The sequence below is a fragment of the Sebastes fasciatus genome, chromosome 6 (genome assembly GCF_043250625.1).
Source record: "Sebastes fasciatus isolate fSebFas1 chromosome 6, fSebFas1.pri, whole genome shotgun sequence".
Classification (NCBI taxonomy): domain Eukaryota; kingdom Metazoa; phylum Chordata; class Actinopteri; order Perciformes; family Sebastidae; genus Sebastes; species Sebastes fasciatus.
Window position 1 is genome coordinate 1,411,747 of NC_133800.1, and position 17,695 is coordinate 1,429,441.

At 41.3% G+C, this 17,695-nt stretch overlaps 1 protein-coding gene across 1 annotated transcript in view; it reads left to right on the top strand.

The window, feature by feature from the left end:
* The window catches only part of citb (citron rho-interacting serine/threonine kinase b), a 76,426-nt gene that overhangs the window by 24,207 nt on the left and 34,524 nt on the right, over positions 1-17,695 (top strand). Inside the window, exons 5-14 of the mRNA XM_074637080.1 lie at positions 1,459-1,629; positions 1,773-1,826; positions 1,943-1,996; positions 5,480-5,620; positions 7,173-7,298; positions 13,551-13,646; positions 13,845-13,961; positions 14,144-14,253; positions 14,548-14,722; positions 16,519-16,716. Of these exons, the coding sequence (XP_074493181.1) occupies positions 1,459-1,629; positions 1,773-1,826; positions 1,943-1,996; positions 5,480-5,620; positions 7,173-7,298; positions 13,551-13,646; positions 13,845-13,961; positions 14,144-14,253; positions 14,548-14,722; positions 16,519-16,716 (1,242 nt within the window). The remainder of the gene's footprint in view (positions 1-1,458; positions 1,630-1,772; positions 1,827-1,942; positions 1,997-5,479; positions 5,621-7,172; positions 7,299-13,550; positions 13,647-13,844; positions 13,962-14,143; positions 14,254-14,547; positions 14,723-16,518; positions 16,717-17,695) is intronic.

Sequence of the window (17,695 nt, forward strand, 5' to 3'; positions counted from 1 at the left end):
CCTAAATGGCTCGACTTCCGTCTGGAAAAGTACACGGAGCTTGGCGGAGTAGCGTCCGAGATGATTGGTGGAGTAGCGTCCGCTCGGTCACATGACTCGGTCACAGGGTCCTAACGTCACGCCGTCGTCATGGCTTGGCGCTCCAGCCTCGGTCTGGGTCTCACTCACATGAACGGAGGAAGGGAAATAACTCTTGATTCAGCTGTTAGTGCGTTTTATAACTTTAAAACCTATTTTTTTTAAATAAGGACTATTAGAGTGTTCATACTGGGGAGTTGATTCACCTCAAATTAAATGATCCTCAGTTACAGACGTCTCTTTCCCAATGGAAGTCTATGGCAAAAGTCTTTTTGGGCCCGATGGCATCACGTGACGGACACGGAAGTTATAGTACCGCCGTTTGGCCACTACGAAAGTTGGGATCGACGACCGGTGCTCTTCCTGGGGGCTAGGAGCAGCTCCCCTCCGTCTGGTTAAGACAGTTGGTGTAACTCTATAGTGGTCCGGGTGGAAACAGTCGGGATTATATGCGCTGTACAGTTCCAGAAACAGGTTAAGATAACGAAAAACGAGAGAATTGTGACCCCGAGAAGAAACCGGGAGGGCGATAAAAAACGGGAGTCTCCAGGGAAAATCAGGGGGGTTGGCAGGCACGCCATGGGCTAACTGGTTAGGGAGACAGTGTCTTTACTCAGAGATTCATGGTTATATATGTAACCTGCCGTTCCACCATGTCTGATGTCTGATGTCGTCTGCTTCACTCGTCCTGATCTGTGTCGGTTGAGCGTCCGTCTCCTGGATGCAGAAGGATGCTGCTTTGTATTAGTCTGACAGACAGGCTCATGTGTCCTGTGCCCCCCCCCCCCCCCCCCCCCGCCATGTCTCCTGTACGCTGATGATGATGATGATGAGTGTGAAATCAGATCTGTTAGGCTGTAACTAATTACTGGCAAACAGACATGTGCATTAAGTGACTCTGGCTCCTCACATTCCTCTATCTGTTCACTGACTTTTTATATCATGAGTGTGGTTATTCTTCTACTGTTGAGGTGTCTCTATATGACCACCACTATATCTGACATGATGAGTGTGGTTATACTTCTACTGTTGAAGAGTCTCTATATGACCACCACTATATCTGACATGATGAGTGTGAAGCCCTTTAATAACCTCCATCGACCTATTTTCATCTTGTTGGGTCTGAATGTGCTTCTGTACCAGCAGCATCTCTTATGAATGAGTTTATTCTCATAAATGATGCAGTGGCTTCTAACAAGAACATTCTCTTCAAACAGGTTCAGGTCAGACAACATTAACTCAGACAGTAATGACTTCTCCTAACTGGTAAAAGGGCACTTTTAATGGCTGCTAAACAAACAATGTCATTTTAACAGAATAAAGCGCCTCCGTGTAGCCAGAATGGATCTTATCTGAGGGTTTCTGTGCTTCTCTGTGCAGGAATATCACGCCCAGCTGGAGGAGATGAGAGTGTCCATCAGACAGCTGGAGGAGGACCTGTCTGCCGCCCGCCGCCGCAGCGACCTGTACGAGTCCGAGCTGAAAGAGTCTCGGCAGAGCGGCGAGGAACTGAAGAGGAAGACCGCTGACTACCAGCAGAGGATGCATAAGGTCGGCACCGGAACTGGAGCTGTTCATGAGAGAGTGAAAGTCAATGGAACAATATGAGCACTCACTAGTAGTCATTATGAAGTTTCTACTTTACTGATCATCACTAGGAGGGATCTCAGAGTGTCCTTCCTGTATCTCCACAGGTCAAAGAACAAGGCAAAGCAGACGCAGAGGAGCTGCTCACCAAGTTGGAGAAGGTAGAACATGAAGTTCCTTTAACTGTAATTACAGTCTGTGATTGGTGATGAAACATGTCTGGATAAGGAGGATAAGAACAAAGGATGATACATATCTTTGTATTGTTCTTCTTTAGACCAGTTCTGAGCAGCAGACCAGGATCCAGGACCTTCAGGAGAAGCTCGCCAAGGTAGAATAAGATTAATGAATCATTTATATGAGCCTGTGCTCCCAGATGTAAGAGATGTAACAGTGTTTTAGCCTTTCAGATGAGCGTGTACACGTCTTCTTTACCCTCCCTGACCTCGTTCCCTCTCTCTCTTCATCTGCTCTACACTCACATTTGGTCTATGACCCTGAAAACCATTAGGCTGTCTTTTTAAAACTACAGTTACAGCAAAAAGATAATTTCATCCCAATTGTCTTTTCATAGAAATTAATATTTAAAAGTAAAGCCTGTCAAGAGGTTGTGGTGCTGATATGACTGAGCCCACATCTGGAATAAGTCTGACTCAATGCAGACTAGTTTATGAAATAATCCGCAGGGGAGGACTCTCTTCTCTTCTGAGGTTGTTTAAGGATTTCATACTACAGCAGTTTGATTAGTAGCAGCCACTGAACCAGTTATTCCTTATAGGAATATTCAGTGCATTATAACCTGGTGTGAGCAGGTGATGCACGTTCATATAGAACTGGTTATCCTACTGGTACATGTTCATATATTTGTTGTCATACTGGTACATGTTCATATATCTGTTATCATACTGGTACATGTTCATATATCTGTTATCATACTGGTACATGTTCATATATCTGTTATCATACTGGTACATGTTCATATATCTGTTATCATACTGGTACATGTTTATAGGATTTTTATTTTGACTGATGCAGTTATTACAGTTCTTCTCAGTGGCTTTGGTTAATTTATTTAATCAGACTTAACTTTCTCTAAACTGTCAGTGTAAATAGTCACAACTGTTTGATGGAACATCACAGCTCTATTACACGTCTGCTAAAGGTAGAAACTCACCACAACACTTCATTCATGCTTCATAACCAGTTATTGTTGTCAAGGTATTAGTTTAAAGGGTGGACCCAAATGCAGACGAACCAGGCAGACAGATAGACTCAACAAAAAGTGAGCTTTAAATTGTAAAGCTGGTGAAAAAAACAAATCTTGCAGGAACAACCAAAAACAGAGGCCATGGCTGAGATAAAACAAAGTACAACGGAAAAACACCAAAAACTAAACTGAGAACAAAAACCAAATCACAAACCAGAAGACAGGAAGAACACGAGGAACACAGGCAGGATAGCAGGGTCATCACAGGAGACAAATCAGACCAGAGGCCTGTTCTAAAAACTGAAAATTCACTTTTGAAGTCAAATACAGTGAACAGAAGAACAACCTGCAACACTGAAAAAACCTGCTGTAGTTCAGTTCAAACTAGTTATGCCTCCTCGTTATAGATATTTATGGAGTATACATGTATGTCTGACAGATTGTGATAATTGAATAGATAATTTTGCATGTGACGGCTCTAATGATGAAATAATGTTCAGAAGTTGTGAAAAGAATGAATATTTCACTGAGATTCAACTCATCAGTTCTGATCAGCATACAGGTGGGTAACACTTCATTTTACAGGTCTGTCAATTTCATGGTAATTAGGTAATAATTAGCAGGTAACCTATTTGAAATTTCTTTGGAATTGCTGCCAAATTACCCCAATATTTACCTCAACATCGATCTAAAATGACTTTATTATAAACATGATTTCATAATTATATTCCACTATTTCCCAATAGCTGTTAATTTATTTAATACATTTCCAGGAAAAGAATACAAAGTTAGTTGATCTGCTTTATTTCCATGTCTGCAGATGAATAGATAATAATAATAAATGTCTTAAAAACCTCCCTGAATCATGACGTCAGCTACCAGGTTACATCTGTGGAGACAATCAGTCACCATAGTGATCACAAGTGTCTTCTATTAGTTTTGGTTTTCCACCTCAGATGAAGAGCAGCACACAGCCACTTCTCAGCCTCAGGGCCCTATTTTCACCATTAGAGGATAGTTTAGCATATAATTATTAAATCATGTTTATAATAAAGTCATTTTAGATACATGTTGAGGTAAATATTGATGTAATTTGGCAGTAATTCCAAAGAAATTTCAAATAGGTTACTTGTGAATTATCACCTAATTACCATGACATTTGCAGACCTGTAAAAATTAAGTGTTACCCACAGTCAACTTGGGTGCAGAAGCAGTGACGTGTTAGTAAAAGAAGTTCTCTGTTAAAGGTTCAGTAGGTCAAATGACTTTTAGTACTTGACAGTAGTACATGTCAAGTTAAGTCAATTTTATTTGTATAGCCCAAAATCACAAATTTACCTCAGGGGGCTTAACAATCTGTACAGGATACGAAACCCTCTGTCGTTGACAGTGCAACCCTCTCATCAGATGAGGAAAAACTTAACAAAAAAAAACCTTTTAACATGGAGACATTTTTTTAGAAACCTCAGGAAGAGCAACAGAGGAGGGATCCCCCTTCCAGGATCGACAGACGTGCAATAGATGTCGTGTGAACAGAGTAACAACATAATGAAAATACAACATAGACAATCCATATGACAAAAAATAATACATATAATGTGAACATATGTGAGAAGGTGGATCCAGGAGGATGTCAAGCAGCTTCCAGGCGTCGCCAAACAGATAGAGCCAGGGCAACACAACCTCCTCTCCACGCCAACCAGATAGAGCCCTAGCAACACAACCTCCTCTCCATGCCATATAGGTAGAACCAGAGCAACACAACCTCCTCTCCATGCCAGATCGATAGAGCCAGAGCAACACAACCTCCTCTCCACGCCATATAGGTAGAGCCAGGGCAACACGACCTCCTCTCCACGCTAACCAGATAGAGCCTTAGCAACACAACCTCCTCTCCACACCATATAGCTAGAACCAGAGCAACATAACCTCCTCTCCATGCCAGATCGATAGAGCCAGAGCAACACGACCTCCTCTCCACGTCAAGATAGATAGAGCCCGAGCAACACAACCTCCTCTCCACCATGAACCTAGAAAGAGGACCATATTTTTGACCATATTTCATGAAAACATCAGGTTCCTCCTCCGCAAACATATTTTACTGTTTAGCTGTAAAAAGAGATGCCTTCACAAATTCTCTCTTTTTACAGCTAAATAGTAAAATATGTTTCTGACAACATGTGAGGAGAGAAATAGTCACTACAGTAACATAATATTGATTAGTATCTGATAAGCGCTGCCTAGTTTGACTGTTTGATCACCAGCAGTGATTGACAGCTGCTGTAGAGACTCCTGAGCTCGGATTGGTTGTTTCCCTGCCATTAGGAGCACTAGGAGGAGGGTGGTTATTGTTCTGACTCTTTTGCACACACGTGCTAAAACTCGTGCAATTTGCTTGACTGAATGAGAAATTATAATCTGTTGAGAACAACAAACTAATTGTTCAGAGATGTTCAGAGTTTATAGTTTAATAATTCTCATTGGAGAATTGAGCCAAAGCGAATGAGAGAAACTGTAATCATTCTACAGTGGCATGTTGCATCAGAGACTGGACATGAGATTTAGTGAATTAGTTTGTGTAAATAATGTTTTTTCTTCCCCACGTAGTCGTTGAAGGCCAGTTCTGAAGCTACAGACCTCCTTCAGAGTATGAGAGCGGCCAAAGAGCGCATGGAGAGAGATCTGGAGAGGATGCAGAACAAGGAGGACTCCAGTGATAGTCTACGTAGACGCCTCCGAGAGACCGAGGTACACGCACACACACACACACACACACACACACACACACACAGCTTAGCGTATATATGTGTTCTGGCCTCCTGCCTGTTTCTTCTTGTTGTTCTGTTCATCATGTCATCTTTGCTCTGCAGCATCAAGGAGCTCTTGGTTTAAAGTGTCGGGTCTCTGCTGAGCACAATGGGTCCAGATGTTCTCTAGTAAACATGTTGTTTACGCACCTTCTGAGAAACACTGGTGCTCTGATAGCATGATATCATGATACGATGTCAGATAGTCTCCATGTTTGACACAGTTGATCAGAATCTGAACAGCAGATCCACTTGTGTTCATGTGATGTTTGTGAAGTTAATACCTAATAGAGTCCAACTAAACCAAAGGCTCTTTAAGCTGATAAAGGCTTTTTTTATTAGTGTAAATCTCACTAACCGTCCTGTTGTAATCACTGTAGAGACAATCAGAAAGGCAGTTGTTGTTACTGGTGTTATGAAGCTAATCAAATCAAGCTAATTGTACTAATTGACTGAACAGTGGCTCGGTAATCCCTGATGGGCTCCTCCTGCTTCTGCTATAACGTTGACAGACTCTTTCTGGGCACTTTTCTTACAGACCAAATTCATTAAGTGAATTGTGAAACCCGCAACATCAGAATCTTGTTTATAGCCAGGTGTATCGGGTATACACTAGGAATTTGCTTTGGTTTGTTGGTGCAAATAAGCAGTAAAAATAACAATAAAATAGTTAAAAATGTTAGAATAAAATAAGAAAAACTAAATTTAAATTTTACTAACATCTACATTTAACAAAAAGAACAAAGCTCTGCTGTGTAAAGGCCTTTTAATAATGGTGCATTATTTATTTTACTGCACTTAATTTACCATCTTATTCATCTCCGATTAAACATATCCTGTATCCGGACATTTCAAACTAAATCTTAATATGAAGTTTCAAGCATCTAAACATTGACTTCTGACAGGACGTTTTAAGAGTTGTTCTAAATCCTTGTAGGCAGTGATGGACTCAGGCTGTCTGACGGGCATAAAAAGGGCACCAGCTTGACGCGTTGGGGGTACAGCGCTCAGAATAGTTTCTAGCATGTAACCTATATGGCACTGCATCACATTTTCTCCATTTTTTAATGATAATTTTTTGGCTTTTTGCCTTTATTTGATGGTGACAGTGATCAGATACCAGCAGGCACATCTGTCCTCATCTCTCTCCTTTATTTATAGAAGTCAATGTCACACACACCATCAGCTTTAATAAAAGCCTCCTATAAAGACATGGATATGTATTTGTTATGTATTCATTTATGCAGTGTCTGGCATGCTTTATTTTTAGGAGGGTTTTTGCACTTTACATCAAGCACTAGACATGTAAATGTGGTAATTAGCTTCCAGGGTCATTTGTACAGGAGAGTCAGAGAAGAGGAAATAGTCATGTGACCTCTCACACCATCATACATTAATGCCAACAGGCTCTCTGAGCCCGTTGTGATGAACTGGGAATAATGAGATCTAAACATGCTGCCGTATATCATCATGTGTGCGTTACCTGTGTGCAGGATGGCAGGAAGACTCTGGAGAACCAGGTGAAGAGGCTGGAGATTGTGGAGCGCCGGGAGACTAAGCTGAAGGAGGAGATCCAGAGCAAGGCCCAGCAGATTCAGCAGATGGCCGATAAGATTCTGGTAACTCACCTTTCAGCACTAAAATAATCCCAGGAGGAGGTGAGAGATAAACACAGCTCATTGTCATCAGCGCAGAGGAAGTGCTATTCTACATCATATTTATATCATCTTTATGGATGATCTGGATGTAAACTTTTATTTCTGTATATATATACTGTTATATAACCGTTATTTTTATACACACAGGGCACAAAATTACTACTACTAATAATAATATCTCTACACAGCCATGGTACACCCACACAAGAGCTTTCAGTGAGTTGATCTGACTGTGTTTGATCCACATCTCTCTCCCACGCTCCTGTTATTGTTGCATCTGTAAGGTGGGACAAATTATATGATTAATCCTGTGTGTAATTATACAAATTATGATTCTGTTTAGTCCACAGAGTTTGGTCACATCATTTAATCCCCTGCATTACCTACGGCCCCAGCTTCAACCTGATCTGAGGTCTGATTAGCCAGAATAAGTGAAAAACAACTGTGTGGGTGTTAATAGTTAATAGTAATAGGTAATAGGTAATAGTAATACGTAATAGGTAATAGTAATAGGTAATAGGTAATAGGTAATAGGTAATAGTTAATAGTAATAGGTAATAGGTAATAGTTAATAGTAATAGGTAATAGGTAATAGTTAATAGTAATAGGTAATAGGTAATAGGTAATAGGTAATAGGTAATAGTTAATAGTAATAGGTAATAGTAATAGGTAATAGTTAATAGAAATAGGTAATAGTAATAGGTAATAGTTAATAGTAATAGGTAATAGGTAATAGTTAATAGTAATAGGTAATAGTAATAGTAATAGGTAATAGGTAATAGAAATAGGTAATAGTAATAGGTAATAGTTAATAGTAATAGGTAATAGTTAATAGTAAAATGTAATAGTTAAAGGGACTATTTGTAACTTTCAGAAATGCTTGTTAACAGCGACACCTGCGGCCGTTAAGTCAACGAAAGTCAGCGTCGGGATCGCGCTTGCTCGTGCTTGCTCGCTCTAAATAGACATGAACGAGCATCATTCAAAACAGTGAGGCGACACACGTCAGCTAAAACCACAATATCACTCTATATTTCAGCTGCTTGGCAGTAATGTTAGCTGACTAGACGAAGGTCTCTCCATGAATCAATGCTGATCCTAGTGTTGGCTTTTCCTGCCTCAGCCTCCGGGGCTGAAGCAGGAAAAGCTGGTCAGTGCCGTGCTGAAGCAGGAAGATAAACGTTATCGGCTCCCGACTGCGCCCACAGGGAGAGGAGAGGATAACGTTTCTCACTGCGGAGCCCCGTCACCTCACAAGACACGGTGTCTGCAGTGTGTTGTGAGTGCGCATGCACGTCTAGTAGAGGTGGAGCGAGACAGCGAGAACGCGCGCGGTGTATGTGAGTGAAGGCAGGCGCAGGAGGAGAGACTCCGGCCACACGCGAGCGCGCATATGCGAGCGCGCATGGTATCCATTTTTCCTGCTATAACAACTTAAAAGAGAAATAGTGCTGCTCAGAGAAGAGGTCTGGTTGACCTCGTTGATGTGGAGGACATTGTGTCTCATGCAGACGCACTCCCTACGTCCATAGTGAGACTGGTGAAGTTACCGGTCCTGGTACTCAGATATTTCAAAGTCCTGAATGCATTTCATGAAAATGTGTCTATGGTTTTACACATGAACCAAAGTAAAGCACGGCCTCGTCAAACATAATGTATAAAAAACAGGCGTCGTTGGGCAACTTACTACTTTTCTGTGTAGAGTAATGTTGTTTCATAGCAACAGAAGTTCATTACAAATCCATACTGTGTAGCCTCAGGGCGTGGTTAGTGATACTGTGTAGCCTCAGGGCATGGTTAGTGATACTGTGTAGCCTCAGGGCGTGGTGGGCGATACTGTGCAGCCTCAGGGTGTGGTGGGCGATACTGTGTAGCCTCAGGGCGTGGTTAGTGATACTGTGTAGCCTCAGGGCGTGGTTAGTGATACTGTGTAGCCTCAGGGCGTGGTTAGTGATACTGTGTAGCCTCAGGGCGTGGTTAGTGATACTGTGTAGCCTCAGGGCGTGGTGGGCGATACTGTGTAGCCTCAGGGTGTGGTGGGCGATACTGTGTAGCCTCAGGGCGTGGTTAGTGATACTGTGTAGCCTCAGGGCGTGGTTAGTGATACTGTGTAGCCTCAGGGCATGGTTAGTGATACTGTGTAGCCTCAGGGCGTGGTTAGTGATACTGTGTAGCCTCAGGGCGTGGTTAGTGATACAGTGCAGCCTCAGGGCATAGCCTTTTTACTCTGGCAGAAAGGTGCCGTTGAGCGCAATTTGTGTGTTTTGTCACCATTAGCACCAACCGGAGGAGGCGCGGCCTCATACATTGTATGGATGAGCTGGTCACCGCTCAGTCTGACAGCCGTAGAGACAGGAGGACGATGTGGGTGCATGACACCGTCATCCCCTCCTCCAAGAGCTACTGTTAGAGGGAGCCCGGTTCTGGGCCCATTGCCCATGCAATCACATGCAGTGGTTACCATTTTGTGCTCACATTGGTTGTTTTCCGGTGGAATAGGCTCGTTGTGGATGAATGAAAAAATGAAAACAATAAACATTTAATTTTGGGTCGTGGTTATTTCACATCCTTGATATTCTCTTAGTAACGCATTATATTGCTGTGTAATCTATTACTGCAGTGGTTCTCAAACTTCTTACACCACGTACCACCTCAGAAAATATTTGACTCTACAAGTACCACCATTATGACCATTATGGGTGGGACATTATTCTTCCTGGGGGGCCACATGAGATACCCAGATTGTTGTCGGGGGCCTAACAAATTCTGTCAGACATAACCTCTATTTTATCACTACATTAATTTATATAAAAACATACTGCGCACTTATTTTTCAGCATTTATTATACTGAATATCACTGCGAATAGCATACTATTATGAAAATTACATTATATGCAGGAGTTTTTGAACCGTACAGGACTGACTGTTTTGGGTAGTAATGTTTCCGTTAACATACCTTAACTAAACAGCAAATACTCCAGCATGCCACAATATAAAAACATGCACTGCAGGTCCAAAAAGGCCTATTTCACTGGGCAGGGAGGGTAGCCTACTGTACACAGTACTGTACTGTACTTTGTTATTGTCATCTATAGTGGTTGTTTGCATAAAAACACACAATTCAAATGATTATGATTATTTAAATATTTGCTTTGATTAAAAACATCTTGGCACGCTGCGTAGAGCTAGTGTTAGGGAGTTCAACAGGTCATAATTCCCTCACTATTATCTATTTTATATTAATTTGAAAACATCTCCGTTAAACAACTGGACTTACTTGTAACAGGTGTATGTTGGTATAAGATAAGGTTACATGTGTGTATGTTTGTATAAGATAAGGTAACAAGTGTGTATGTTTGTGTAAGATAAGGTAACAAGTGTGTATGTTTGTATAAGATAAGGTAACAAGTGTGTATGTTTGTGTAAATAAGGTAACAAGTGTGTATGTTTGTGTAAATAAGGTAACAACTGTGTATGTTTGTGTAAGATAAGGTAACAAGTGTGAATGTTTGTATAAGATAAGGTAACATGTGTGTATGTTTGTGTAAGATAAGGTAACAAGTGTGTATGTTTGTATAAGATAAGGTAATATGTGTGTATGTTTGTGTAAGATAAGGTAATATGTGTGTATGTTTGTATAAGATAAGGTAACAAGTGTGTATGTTTGTGTAAATAAGGTAACAAGTGTGTATGTTTGTATAAGATAAGGTAACATGTGTGTATGTTTGTGTAAATAAGGTAACAAGTGTGTATGTTTGTATAAGATAAGGTAACATGTGTGTATGTTTGTGTAAATAAGGTAACAAGTGTGTATGTTTGTGTAAATAAGGTAACAGCTGTGTATGTTTGTGTAAGATAAGGTAACAAGTGTGTGTATGTTTGTATAAGACAAGGTAACATGTGTGTATGTTTGTGTAAGATAAGGTAACAAGTGTGTATGTTTGTGTAAGATAAGGTAACAAGTGTGTATGTTTGTATAAGATAAGGTAACAAGTGTGTATGTTTGTAGAAGATAAGGTAACAAGTGTGTATGTTTGTATAAGATAAGGTAATATGTGTGTATGTTTGTGTAAGATAAGGTAATATGTGTGTATGTTTGTATAAGATAAGGTAACAAGTGTGTATGTTTGTGTAAATAAGGTAACAAGTGTGTATGTTTGTATAAGATAAGGTAACGTGTGTATGTTTGTGTAAATAAGGTAACAAGTGTGTATGTTTGTGTAAATAAGGTAACAAGTGTGTATGTTTGTATAAGATAAGGTAACGTGTGTATGTTTGTGTAAATAAGGTAACAAGTGTGTATGTTTGTGTAAATAAGGTAACAAGTGTGTATGTTTGTGTAAATAAGGCAACAAGTGTGTATGTTTGTGTAAATAAGGCAACAAGTGTGTATGTTTGTGTAAATAAGGCAAAAAGTGTGTATGTTTGTGTAAATAAGGTAATATGTGTGTATGTTTGCGTAAGATAAGGTAACAAGTGTGTATGTTTGTGTAAATAAGGTAACAAGTGTGTATGTTTGTGTAAATAAGGTAATATGTGTGTATGTTTCTATAAGATAAGGTAATATGTGTATATGTTTGCGTAAGATAAGGTAATATGTGTGTATGTTTGTGTAAGATAAGGTAACAAGTGTGTATGTTTGTGTAAATAAGGTAGTATGTGTGTATGTTTGTGTTGGATAAAGTAATATGTGTGTATGTTTGTGTAAGATAAGGTAATATGTGTGTATGTTTGTGTAAGATAAGGTAATATGTGTGTATGTTTCTATAAGATAAGGTAATATGTGTGTATGTTTGTGTAAGATAAGGTACTATGTGTGTATGTTTGTATAAGATAAGGTGCTATGTGTGTATGTTTGTGTAAGATAAGGTAATATGTGTGTATGTTTGTGTAAGATAAGGTAATATGTGTGTATGTTTCTGTAAGATAAGGTAATATGTGTGTATGTTTGTGTAAGATAAGGTAATATGTGTGTATGTTTGTGTAAGATAAGGTAATATGTGTGTATGTTTGTATAAGATAAGGTAACAAGTGTGTATGTTTGTATAAGATAAGGTAACAAGTGTGTATGTTTGTAGAAGATAAGGTAACAAGTGTGTATGTTTGTGTAAATAAGGTAACAAGTGTGTATGTTTGTATAAGATAAGGTAACGTGTGTATGTTTGTGTAAATAAGGTAACAAGTGTGTATGTTTGTGTAAATAAGGCAACAAGTGTGTATGTTTGTGTAAATAAGGTAATATGTGTGTATGTTTGCGTAAGATAAGGTAACAAGTGTGTATGTTTGTGTAAATAAGGTAACAAGTGTGTATGTTTGTGTAAATAAGGCAACAAGTGTGTATGTTTGTGTAAATAAGGTAATATGTGTGTATGTTTCTATAAGATAAGGTAATATGTGTGTATGTTTGCATAAGATAAGGTAATATGTGTGTATGTTTGTGTAAGATAAGGTAACAAGTGTGTATGTTTGTGTAAATAAGGTAGTATGTGTGTATGTTTGTGTTGGATAAAGTAATATGTGTGTATGTTTGTGTAAGATAAGGTAATATGTGTGTATGTTTCTATAAGATAAGGTAATATGTGTGTATGTTTGTGTAAGATAAGGTACTATGTGTGTATGTTTGTATAAGATAAGGTGCTATGTGTGTATGTTTGTGTAAGATAAGGTAATATGTGTGTATGTTTGTGTAAATAAGGCAATATGTGTGTATGTTTGCGTAAGATAAGGTAACAAGTGTGTATGTTTGTGTAAATAAGGTAATATGTGTGTATGTTTGCGTAAGATAAGGTAACAAGTGTGTATGTTTGTGTAAATAAGGTAACAAGTGTGTATGTTTGTGTAAATAAGGCAACAAGTGTGTATGTTTGTGTAAATAAGGTAATATGTGTGTATGTTTGTATAAGATAAGGTAACAAGTGTGTATGTTTGTATAAGATAAGGTACTATGTGTGTATGTTTGTGTAAGATAAGGTACTATGTGTGTATGTTTCTGTAAGATAAGGTAATATGTGTGTATGTTTCTGTAAGATAAGTTAATATGTGTGTATGTTTCTGTAAGATAAGGTAATATGTGTGTATGTTTCTGTAAGATAAGTTAATATGTGTGTATGTTTCTGTAAGATAAGGTAATATGTGTGTATGTTTCTGTAAGATAAGGTAATATGTGTTTATGTTTCTGTAAGATAAGGTAATATGTGTGTATGTTTGTGTAGGCGCTGGAGGAGAATCTACGAGAGGCCACAGCCACCGGCCAGCGGCTGGAGACTCATCAGAAGCAGAAGGAGAAGCTCTATGAAGACAAGATAAAGGTAATAGTTCCATCTACACATGTACTGCTGCATCCTGATGTACTGTACATATACAGGCAGTGCTCTGTGCTGTGTGTGGAGGCCATACTGTAGCTGGTTGAGCTGAGGGAACTCTGCAGTATGTCATCTTCACGCCGCTCTCTGTCCTGTTAAGTGATATCCTGGTTATGGTTCTGTGGGCTGCCTGGCATTGAGCAGGTGTTGGAGGCCCAGATGAAGGCGGACATGGCCGATAAGGAGATGCTGGAGTCCAGTCAGAGCAAATATGAAGAGGAGGTGCGGGAGAAGTGCAGCATCATCAGTGAACAGAAGGCGGTAAGAACTGACCAGCTTGGCAGCGACACTATCTCAGGCCTATTTCAACATTTATCACACTGACATAGATTTCCTGTTTGGTGGTTATTGTGGAGCACAAAATAATGAGCCTTAATCTGATCCCAATTAAAGATGTGACTGAATATTTAATTAAAACAGCAGCTATACATTCCTCTGTTCAGACCATAAATGCGATGGACTCTAAGATGAACAGCCTGGAGCAGAGAATCTCTGAGCTGTCTGAGGCCAACAAGCTGGCAGCCAACAGCAGCATCTACACCCAGAAAAACATGTGAGTACTGACGACACTAAAACAAGCAGCAGAAAAGCACGTCTCTACATCTCTATCCATGAAATACACTCCAGTGAATTCAGGTGATGAGCTTCAGTCATGATTTATCATATATGATATATGATATGACGTGATATCAGGTGAAGGTTAAAGAGGGCGTGGCTTGTGCAGAATGATACCTGAAAAGTACCTTGTTTCTTTGTCCATGGAGTGTGTGCACACATAATGACAAAGTACCAGGTTGCATTGCCTCCTATTGAACTTTTTGCACACAAGTATGTGTGGTGTTGGCAGGAAAGCCCAGGAGGAGATGATCTCAGAACTTCGCCAGCAGAAGTTCTACTTGGAGTCTCAGGCCGGGAAGTTGGAGGCCCAGAACGCCAAACTGGAGGAGCATCTAGAGAAGATGAGTCAGCAGGAGCAAAGCAATAAGAGCCGAGTAATGGAGCAGGAGACCAGGCTCAGAGAGGTGAGGATGTTATAGAGAGATGGAGCAGGAGACCAGGCTTAGAGAGGTGAGGATGTTATAGAGAGATGGAGCAGGAGACCAGGCTCAGAGAGGTGGGGGGATGTTATAGGGAGATGGAGCAGGAGACCAGGCTCAGAGAGATGAGGATGTTATAGGGAGATGGAGCAGGAGACCAGGCTCAGAGAGGTGAGGATGTTATAGGGAGATGGAGCAGGAGACCAGGCTCAGAGGGGTGAGGATGTTATAGAGAGATGGAGCAGGAGACCAGGCTCAGAGAGGTGGGGGGATGTTATAGGGAGATGGAGCAGGAGACCAGGCTCAGAGAGGTGGGGGGATGTTATAGAAAGACGGAGCAGGAGACCAGGCTCAGAGAGGTGAGGATGTTATAGGGAGATGGAGCAGGAGACCAGGCTCAGAGAGGTGGGGATGTTATAGAGAGATGGAGCAGGAGACCAGGCTTAGAGAGGTGAGGATGTTATAGAGAGATGGAGCAGGAGACCAGGCTTAGAGAGGTGAGGATGTTATAGAGAGATGGAGCAGGAGACCAGGCTCAGAGAGGTGAAGATGTTATAGAGAGATGGAGCAGGAGACCAGGCTCAGAGAGGTGAAGATGTTATAGAGAGATGGAGCAGGAGACCAGGCTCAGAGAGGTGAGGATGTTATAGAGAGATGGAGCAGGAGACCAGGCTCAGAGAGGTGAAGATGTTATAGAGAGATGGAGCAGGAGACCAGGCTCAGAGAGGTGAGGATGTTATAGAGAGATGGAGCAGGAGACCAGGCTCAGAGAGGTGGGGGGATGTTATAGGGAGATGGAGCAGGAGACCAGGCTCAGAGAGGTGAGGATGTTATAGAGAGATGGAGCAGGAGACCAGGCTTAGAGAGGTGAGGATGTTATAGAGAGATGGAGCAGGAGACCAGGCTCAGAGAGGTGGGGGGATGTTATAGGGAGATGGAGCAGGAGACCAGGCTCAGAGAGGTGAGGATGTTATAGAGAGATGGAGCAGGAGACCAGGCTCAGAGAGGTGGGGGGATGTTATAGGGAGATGGAGCAGGAGACCAGGCTCAGAGAGGTGAGGATGTTATAGAGAGATGGAGCAGGAGACCAGGCTCAGAGAGGTGGGGGGATGTTATAGAGAGATGGAGCAGGAGACCAGGCTCAGAGAGGTGGGGGGATGTTATTGGGATATTTATGGGTCCTGTCTGTTCCATCCCAACCTGTCACTTCTAGGTCTGCTCCTGTTTCAGTACCAACTCATTTTTATTGACAAATCTATACAAAGACTCTGTGCATGTCTAAACATAACTAACGTCTAAATGTTAAATAGATGACACTGAGCACTAGACCTCTTCTATTTCTACTGATCTGTCTCCAAATAGTGGAAACGCAGCTCTGTGTAATTGCGTTCATGAATATATGTTGAGGAAATAATGATTTCATGATCGTTAAATTATTATATTTATAGCTTCTGGTCCTGATCCAGGATGTTTATTGTCACTACAGTTATACAAGTAGAATCATGTGAAAGGCTTTCACTGGGAGGCTCCACAGAAGAAAAACAATAACAAAACATAAGAAGTTATATAAATATTATATAATATTATATAAGAGATTGCATTTAAGGTCCACAACCTCACTGACTCAGTGCAGGCGTCTGGAAATGGCTTTAAAAACGTTTATAATGAAGATGTAAGAGAGAAATAGCAACACAACGAATGGAGGCAGAGTCAAGGTGAATTGTCAGTGTCAGTGTCCTCCCCACCTCACCTGGACGTCCCTTTCCTGTCTCCCTTCGTAGATCGGGCTGGAGCACGAGGAACAGAAGCTGGAGATCCAGCGTCAGGTGACCGATCTGACGCTGTCGCTGCAGGAGCGTGAATCCCAGATCAGCAACCTGCAGGCAGCTCGCCACGCTGTGGAGAACCAGCTGCAGCACGCCAAGACTGAGCTGGAGGAAACCACCGCCGAGGCCGAGGAGGAAATCACTGTCCTCAGAGTGAGAGAGAGGCCCCGTTCACACCTGGCTTTAACATGGTCTCTGGTGATCCCATCACTAGTGGACAGCTCTAAGGCACCTACCTGTGACCTCTCTATACGCACATTAACGTGTACGTCAGCCGTTGAGTTTCATTCAGACTAAATCATGACTGGTGTTGGTAATCACATGTGACTGCTTGCTGACAAGTAATGTCACATTTAAAGGGACTCAATGTAAGAATCAGGAATAGCTTGTTAACAGAGACACTTGTCGCTACCTGAACGCGAGTGAGCGTCGTTCAAAACAGTGAGGCAACACACACGAGACTGAACGTGATTGACAGCTAAAACCACAACATCACTATATTTCACATGCTTGGCAGTACTGTTAGCTCACCTGTCCAGTAGGACTTATGCCAGTTCGGGGTCCGTTTTGATTCCTAAAACCAAATGAAGGTCCCTCCATGAATCGAGGGCCCGGTCGATGTTGATCATAGTTCTCCTCCGACGTTGGTCACATTCCTGTTTCACAGACGGGCTTCACCAGATAGAACTTTGTGTTTTTTGTGCTTCTGTGGAGTTTGTGTTGGAGTCTGAGTAGTGGTGGCAGCTGGTCGTTTGTTGGCGTTAGCGGACTCTATTTCCAACCAACCGTAAGCCGTCATTAGCTATCGTTAGCTATCCCTGTAGCTGCGCTGAACAGAGTAGCCACATGCGAGCATGCATGACGTGACATCCGCTGGGACACCGGCCCGAGTCCGTCACATTAAAAGCAGTCTACAGGGTGATAGAGGAAACACAGAAAGTCACAGAAGGTCTCTTTGTTAGGTTAGGTTACAACCTGTTCACACATTGACAATAAAAAAACATTTATACGTGTAAAAAGTTACATACAGTCCCTTTAAAAGGCTAGTTTTCAAACAGAGTCTGTTGCAGTGGTCACGTCACATAAAACACACCGCATCACTTCCAGCAAACTTCTCTGACGACAGTGAGGA